Below are 9104 nucleotides of genomic sequence, written 5' to 3' on the forward strand. Positions count from 1 at the left end.
AAAGGGGGGATAAGGACACATATTTAATACCTTAATCAATAAAGAAAAAAAATTAAAAACAAAAACAAATGAACAACAGAAATAGACACTGATTGTTGCCAGATTTGGGGGGTGGGGGATGGGGTGATGTCAGTAGGAGGCTAGGTAAAAAAGATGAAGGAATTAAAAAGTACAAATTGATAGTTATAAAAGATGTCGTGGGATGTAAAATACAACATAGGGAATATAGTCAATAAGATTGTAATAATTTTATATGGTGCCAGTAGAGTACTAGGCTTATCGGGGATCATTTCCTAAGTTATATAAATATCTAACCACTATATACTGTTGACCTGAAATCAATATAATATTGAATGTCAACTGTAATTGAAAAATACATTAAAGAATCTAAAAATTAAAAAAAAAAAAATTAAGGAGAAACCAAGATGGCGGCATAGGTAAACAGGGAGTTTGCTGCCTCGAACAACCACTTCAAATATACAACTAAAAGACTGAACGGACATCACACGGAACCACAGGAAGGCTGGCTGAGTGGAAGTTCTACAACTAGGAGGAAAGAGAAAAGCATACCGAGGCTCAGAGGAGGCGCAGTGCTGAAGTAAAATACTAAGGTGCGGAGTGCATGCAGGAGCCGGCTGGAGGCTGAGGGCGTGGTTGTCGTTTTCAATCGGGAGGGAGTCTCAGGCTCTGAGCTCCAGTTCCGGGCGAGTCTCTAGGGACCCAGACTCATACGGGAGAAGCGGGACTGTCTGGCATCGCTCAGAACCCTAGGGCAGCTTTCTCTCCGAGGGGCTTGCAGCGATTACCGGGACACTGAGAAGCAGAGCCTCTGAGGGCAAGACTGAGAGCAGCCATAATTGCTAACCCCGCCCTGTTGATCCCGTGGGACCCACCCCGCCCAAGCCCTGCAGGGAGGCTTTTGCTGGACAGCCTCAGGCAAAGGCTAGATTAGCACCTCCCTAGAGATCCAGGAGCCAGGAAGCCCAGAGGTCAGAGTGGGACCATCCAGTTTGCAGCTCCCTGGAACCATAAAAGACACACTCAGGGGGCAGATTCAGTGAGCACCAAAGCCCCATTGAAGCAAGTCTAGCCCCAGAAGAGTGTCTCCAGCACAAAAGTTCTCCCACCACAGACACAGCTGATTCTCACAGCCAATTGGCCTGGAGGTCAATTCCTCACAGTGATAACTACAACAATCAAGGCTTAACTATAACAAGACTGTGCACAAAGCCCACAAGGGGGTGCACCAAGAGTGTCTACCTCAGGTAATTGGTACACTTAGCATAGAAAGGCACTCTATCGACACAGCGAAGCATAAGAAATGCCGAGACAAAGAAACAGGACACAAACGACAGAATTGGAGGCAAGCAAACTGTTGGATATAGAGTTCAAAACCACACTTTTAAGGTCTTTAAAGAACTGTCTAGAAAGCCGCCAATAAATTTAATAAGGCCCTCAAAAAGACTGGGTGAGACCGCCGATAAATGTAGTGAGATCTTCAAGAAGACTGGTGAGACCGCCGATAAAATGTAGTGAGATCCCTCAAGAAATCTAATGAGACCCTTTGATGTTGTGATAAAGGGACCAACTAGAAATTAAGCATACACTGACTGAAATAAAGAATATATACAGACTCCCACAGCAGACCAGAGGGTCGCAAGATCAGTCAAAGATTTGAAATACGAAGAAGCAAAAAACACCCAACCGGAAAAGCAAAATGAAAAAAGAATCCAAAAATACGAAGATAGTGTAAGGAGCCTCTGGGACAGCTTCAAGCGTACCAACATCCGAATTATAGGGGTGCCAGAAGATGAGAGAGAGCAAGATATTAAAAACCTATCTGAAGAAATAATGACAGAAAACTTCCCCTACCTGGTGAAAGGAATAGACTTCCAAGTCCAGGAAGCGCAGAGAACCCCAAACAAAAGGAATCCAAAGAGGACCACACCAAGACACATCATAATTAAAATGCCAAGAGCAAAAGACAAAGAGAGAATCCTAAAAGCAGCAAGAGAAAGAAAATCAATTACCTACAAGGGTGTACCCATACGACTGTCAGCTGATTTCTCAACAGAAACTATGCAGGCCAGAAGGGAGTGGCAAGAAATATTCAAAGTGATGAATACCAAGAACCTACAACCAAGACTACTTTATCCAGCAAAGCTATCATTCAGAAGTGAAGGCCAGATAAAGAGCTTCACAGATAAGAAAAAGCTAAAGGAGTTCATCACCACCAAACCAGTATTATATGAAATGCTGAAAGGTATCCTTTAAGAAGAGGAAGAAGAAGAAAAAGGTAAAGATACAAATTATGAACAAGAAATACACATCTATCAACAAGTGAATCTAAAAATCAAGTGAATAAATAATCTGATGAACTGGTGATTGTAATAGAATCAGGGACATAGAAAGGGAATGGACTGACTATTCTTGGGGGGGGGGGGAAGGGGTGTAGGGGTGAGTGAAGAGATGAGACAATAATCGTGCACCTATGGATGAGGACAGTGGGTAGGGAGTGAGGGCAGAGGGTGGGGTTAGAACTGGGTGGAGGGGAGTTATGGTGGGAAAAAAGAGTAACTAATGTAATAATCTGAACAATAAAGATTTAATTTAAAAAAAAAATTAAATAAGTTTAGTTTCAAAATTTGGGGGTGGGGGGAATAGAGGACATTAAAAAGTGAATTTACCCGCCCTGGCCAGTGTGGTTCAGTTGGTTGGGTGTCTCCCTGTGCACAAAAAGGTTGTAAGCTGGATTCCCAATCAGAGCACATGCCCAACTTGCAGGCTCAATCACCAGTAGGGGGCATGTAGGAGGCAGCCAGTTGATGTTTCACTCTCACATTGATGTTTCTTTCTCTCCCTTCCTTCCTCTATAAAAACCAATAAAAAGTGATTTACCCTAACACCTGAAGTTTTCATAGGTCATTTCAAAATTAGAAAAAAGATACTTTTCAAAGCACTGTTATTTATAAAATAATCTAAACGTTATTTTCAGAAATAAGTTCATACTTCTTTCATCGTTATCAAGACAGATCCTTTTCCTATTAACTATCTGCTTGGCTTTTTTCGTATCTCCTTTTGCCTTTCTTTTAGACGATACTGTTTCGGGAGACAATATTCCACCGATCACAAATCCTCCTGAAATTTAATAACAAAAAAAAGATAAAAGTATTATACCTGGGAAAGTGAAAACTTTGAAGCAGAACTCTTTAAATTATTACAGCAATTTCTTTACAAAGTACAAAAGAATATATTATTATTCCTATATTCTATAACTAGTACTTCAAATAACATAAATACCAACCCATTTCACTAATGTCTCTACTATCCTAAATCTAGAAAGCACTAATTAAATGATTAAATGGAAAAAAATGATTAAATGACCTCTGTTGCTTAAAAACAATAGTCATCAGTGAAGGTTTATAACAAACAAAAGGCAGCAATGAAATAATTATAGCAATCCACATCTGAGTTTAGTACTTTGACTTTAGATTTATCCATCAAAGAAAAGAAATAACTGCAGGATAACACTGACTATACTTTCATGTCCGCCCTCTACCATTGCTGTAGAAATATATGATGATGAAATGGAATCCTATCTAATAAAAGAGTAATATGCAAATTAACCATCACTCTGACACAAAGATGGTGGCGCCCATAGCCACAAGATGGCAGTACCCAGTACTCTCAGCCCTGCTGGAGTGCTCCAGTCCCGGGGGGCGGCCACTGAGGGCAGGGCCTGCTTGGCTGTCGCCGTGGCAACCCGGGAGCAGACAAGCGGGCCCCGCAGACCGCGCACAGCAGGGCCCACTTGCCGTTGCCTGTGGCAACCCGGGAGCAGCCAAGCGGGCCCCACAGACAGCAGAGAACCATGGGGAGCAGGCCTAAGCCGTCAGGAGGACATTCCCCGAGGGTTCCCGGATTGGAGAGGGTGCAGGTTGGGCTGAGGAACCCCCCCCTCCAGACCCGTGCAGCAATTTCGTGCACCAATTTTGTGCACCAGGCCTCTAGTGAGATTAATAATAAAGGAATACTTAATCTTTGCCAGTTATAATTTTCTCATGTTCTGATTTATGCTTAATTTTATGAAATTAGAAATCTTGTTACATAGTATTGAAATAATAACACTCTATAAAGCTGCACAAATTACTACCAAAAAGAAAAAGAAATCAGCATCTCTATAGTAATTAGAGAAATCTGGATTTCAATCTATTCCTGTTACATTATGGGGATATGATGAATAATTATGTAGAACAATGCTTAGCACTTAATGTATACAAGTAAACCAGCAATCTTCAAGATCATTTTTTACTCTTATACATTAGAGTGTAAATTTTACCCGATTTCCTTTCTTGATAATCTACTCGCTCCCCCCGCCAGTATTCCAAAGGTTTCAATCGTATCCTCTTGGTCCTGCGCAGGTTTGGTGTGTTGGAGGGCAATACTGTATAAAGATATTAGACAAAATTAAAGACATATAAATGTTTAGTTGACTGATACTTTGCAGTGGAAAGAATATTACCTTCTAGAACACTAATAATGCTTTCAGACAAAACATTTTTTTTAAAAAGTTGACATATTTGTGCTAATAATTAAAAAAATGCCAATGAAGAACTAGGCTACTAGATTGGCAAAGATTTAAAAAATTGATAATACCCAGGGTTAATGATGTTTAAAGGTACACAGGAATTCTCATATTTTAGGTAGAAATGTAAAATGATTGAAGAAAATTTGACAATACCTATAATTATAATACTCTTCGACTCAAAATGAGTTTGTTCACAAAAATATTCACAAAAATGGGCAAAGCTATAGGTAAAAGAACAATTATAGTAGTACTGTTTAAAATAGAAACAGAAAACAAAAATTTAAAATGAAAGCCATCTAAATGTTTCATAATAGGAAATGTGTAAATTGGGGTAGTCATATATATGCATATGTTTGTGTGTATAATATACATATCCACTCGCTTTATTTGAACAATGTAAAGTGTTATATACTAAGCTGGCTATATAATCAAATTCCTATGCTCTTACTTTTTGTTTGCTAGAGCTGTCTAAATTTCCCAGTCTAACTGTATTGTTTGAATGAAAATCTCATTTTTTCTTACATATTTTAGTTACTAGTTGTTTAATTTTCCTATCTTCTTCATAAATTGTTCATGTCATTGTATGTTCTTCTATACCCTCTGTTCAACTTTTATTTTAACCTTAAATTCCATTTTGTCTAATATTAAAATTGCACTATTTTATTTTTATTTACATTAGCCTATCTAATTCTTTAACAAACTTTTATTTTAAAACTTGTTTTAAGTGTTCCTTAAAACATATAGGTGAATTTTTATTATTGAACCAAATCTGATAGTCTCTTAGTAGAGGAATTCAATTCATTCATACTTATTTAGTGTAACAACCTGACCTTTATTCCTTCCATCTTATTTTATATTTTAAGTTATATTAGTGATAGTTCTAATTTTTGTTTGTTTGATCAAATGACCATTTCTTTTCTCCCCTCTCCTTGGTGACTTTAAAGTTGTACTGTGCTTTTTCACTCTACTATTGCTTACCTTCCCATTCCTGACACTCAAAACATCAAACTCCTATTTTTTTCATGATTATATAAAAAACTATATTCCTTATGAAGATATGCTATTCTCTTTTTTGTCATTTGGTAAAATGAAACACTTTTAGACTACAATAGTCCCCCCTTTTCAACTGGGGATATGTTCCAAGACCCCCAATAGATGCTCAAAACTGCAAATAGTACCAAACATTATATATACTATGTTTCTCCTATACATACATACCTTTTCACTTAAAGGAAGCCCTTTATGGCTCCTCTTTGGCATATCTGAATTGCCAGCATCACTATTCTTGCACATTGGGGCCATTATTAAGTAAAATTCGGGTTACTTGAACACAAGCAATGCAAAGCCACAACAGTAGATTGATAACCCAGACAGCTACTAAGTAACTAAAGCATGGATACACTGAATTATCCCTGAACAAAGGGATGATTCACATCCCGGATTGGGATGAAGCAGAACAGTGCAAGATTTCATCACACTACTCAGAATGGCAGGCAATTTAAAGCTAGAGCTGTTTATTTCTGAAACTTTTCCATGTAATATTTTCAGACCATAGTTGACCACAGATAATTGAAACTATGGATAAGAATGAACTACTGTTTTTGTATATCCCTTTTCTGCCCCTATTTTCCTCCCCACCAGACCAACTTTTAAGATAATCTGGATTTTAAAGTATTATCATGAAAATCCTTACTTAGCACTTATAAATCCCAAATCACATTAGCATTAAGTAGTAGATACACCCTCATCAGCACTGAGGATAGGCCCTGTATAATCCCCTCCCCCAGTATGCATGTGGGACCTGTGATCTCTTCTCATGAATAGCATATGACAAAGGTGATGGGAAGTCACTCCTGTGATTCCATTAGGATTATATATATGACAATGTACAGCCCTGACTGGTTTGGCTCAGTGGATAGGGCGTCAGCCTGCGGACTGAAAGGTGCCAGGTTCGATTCCGGTCAAGGGCATGTACCTTGGTTGCGGGCACATCCCTAGTAGGGGGTGTGCAGGAGGCAGCTGATCGATGTTTCTCTCTCATCGATGTTTCTAACTCTCTATCCCTCTCCCTTCCTCTCTGTAAAAAATCAATAAAATATATTTAAAAAATATATATATATATGACAATGTACAAGTATTATACACATAAAACGCTATCTAGCAGAAGCAGGGAGAAAGTCTTCCTTGGTGACTTTGAAGAAGCAAGCTGCCATACTTTGAGTGGCCTATGAAAAGAAGCAAGCTGCCATACTGGCAGGTGGCCTCTAGAAGCTGAAAACAAACAAACAAAAAGGTACCTTAGTCCTACCATTTCAAGGAAATAAATTATGCTAACAAGCACATGACCTTGGAAAAGGACTCTAAGACTCAGATGACACTACAGCCCAGGCTGACACTTTTGACTACAGCCTATAAAACCCTTGAACAGAGGACCCACCTAATCTGTGCCTGGACTCCTAATCCACAGGAATCACCTATCTACACTAATAAAAGACAAACATGCAAATTGTCCATACCTTTGCTATGCCTTAAGCCACGCCCACCAGCCAATTAGAGCGACCATTTGCAAATTAACCCAACCAAGATGGCGGCCGGCAGCCACGGAGCTGTAGCGAGCAGGAGGCTTGGTTGCCCAAATGATGGAGGAAGCCAAGCTTCCCGCTTGCCGCAGCAGGCTCTGAGCTCCACCCAAAGCAACAAAGTTTCAATTATAGAAGGTAAATAAACCCCAGATACCTGCTTTCAGCTGGCCGTGGCCACAAAGCTGGAGTGAGCAGGAGGTTTCCCTCCCACCCACCCTGGCCGACTCTGAGGTCCTCTCAAGGCTACAAAGTTTCAATTATAGAAGGTAAATAAATCCCAGAATAATAAAAAAAAAAGAAAGAAAAAAAGAAGAGGCTGGGAGCTTCCGTCGCCGGGTGGCTTAGCCAGCCTGAAAACGGCCCTCAGCACCTCACCCAGACAGGCCAGGCACCCCAGTGGGGACCCCCCACCCTAAAGCGGGTGTGGCCAGCTTGAAAACAGCCATCAGCCCCTCACCCAGGCTGGCCAGGCACCACAGTGGGGACCCCCACCCTGAAGGGAGTGTGACCAGCTGCAAACATCCATCAGCCCCTCACCCAGGCTGGCCAGGCACTCCTATATAATAAAAGGGTAATATGCAAATACACCCTAACAGCAGAACGACTGGGAATGGCTGGTCACTATGACACACACTGACCACCAGGGGGCAGACACTCAATGCAGGAGCTGCCCCCTGGTGGTCAGTGCGCTCCCACAGGGGGAGCTCTGCTCAGCCACAAGCCAGGCTGACAGCTGCCAGTACAGCGGTGGTGGTGGGAGCCTTTCCCACCTCCTCAGCAGCGCTAAGGATGTCTGACTGCAGCTTAGGCCTGCTCCCCGCTGGCAAATGGACATCCCCCAGGGGCTCCCGGGCTGCCAGAGGGATGTCTGACTGCCAGCTTGGGCCCGATTCCCCAGGGAGCGGGCCTAAGCCAGCAAGTGGACATCCTTCAAGGGGTCCCAGACTGCAGGAGGGCATAGGCCTTGCTGAGGGATGCCCCCTAAGTGCACAAATTTTTGTGCACTGGGCCTCTAGATATATACTAGAGGAATATGCAAATATGCAAATTAGCCAGGACGCCGTAACATCACGACCGCACAACAGGGACCCGAGGCTGCATAGCACCTAGCCAGGGTGAGGGACCTCAGGCCGCATCCCCCACCTGGCGGGGCTTGACAAGGTGACCTCAGGCCACAGTGTCCCCCGCCCCAGCGCTGGGGGACCTGAGGCTGCGCCCTCCTGCCCGGCAGGGCTTGACGGGGGTAGGGCCAGCCAGGTCTGGGTCTCCTGTTTTTTCGAAGCACGTGCAAGTGGTGGGTGGGGACTTGACTCTGGGTCTTGCGGCGTGCCCCAGACTTTGAAAGGCAGGAGATTTTCATATACATTTTACTAATTTTCTTTCATCTCTAACACTTCTATTATAGAGAAAGGTCAAATAGCAATATTAAAATATTTCCTCTAATTAATTTTCTTTTAATGTGCATGAATTTCGAGCACCTAGTCACTAGTGAAATAATAAAAATGTGTTGTTTTAGCCACTAAATTTATGTTAATTTAGTACACAGTAATAAAAAAAACACACATTATTTAAATTTGACCACATATATTTCAAGAATCATTCCTCAGTACCATTTCCTCTCTTTGGACTAAACTCTGATTTAGATGATACTTGGTTAGAATAGCTAACATAGGTATTTTACATGGAGGATACTAAACTAAATTTATTATGTCAAAAATAAATTCAACTATTAGAAAGAAAGATATCTTGGGTAGTTATAAGATTAAATGGATTGTAATATATTTCTGAAAGTAGACGATAGATGTTACTTCATTCTTCCATTAAGGGCCCAGTGCACGAATTTGTGCACCTTGAAAGGAACTGTGGGTTGCGAGGCTGCGGTGGGCACAGGGGTGAGTCTCAGCCCATCCTTTGTGCCCCTGCCTGGCCCCTCC

General features: G+C 41.5%; 1 protein-coding gene across 8 annotated transcripts in view; it reads right to left on the reverse strand.

Moving 5' to 3' along the window:
• Positions 1 to 9104, reverse strand: part of CENPC (centromere protein C) — a 58137-nt gene that overhangs the window by 10887 nt on the left and 38146 nt on the right. For all 8 annotated transcript variants that reach the window (XM_023759632.1, XM_023759630.1, XM_023759633.1 and 5 more), the window contains 2 exons: positions 4340 to 4444; positions 3010 to 3138 (listed from right to left, as the gene is read on the reverse strand). In XM_023759632.1, the coding sequence (XP_023615400.1) occupies positions 3010 to 3138; positions 4340 to 4444 (234 nt within the window). The remainder of the gene's footprint in view (positions 1 to 3009; positions 3139 to 4339; positions 4445 to 9104) is intronic.

Source organism: Myotis lucifugus, unplaced genomic scaffold, assembly GCF_000147115.1.
Source record: "Myotis lucifugus unplaced genomic scaffold, Myoluc2.0 scaffold_159, whole genome shotgun sequence".
NCBI classification, from domain to species: Eukaryota; Metazoa; Chordata; class Mammalia; order Chiroptera; family Vespertilionidae; genus Myotis; species Myotis lucifugus.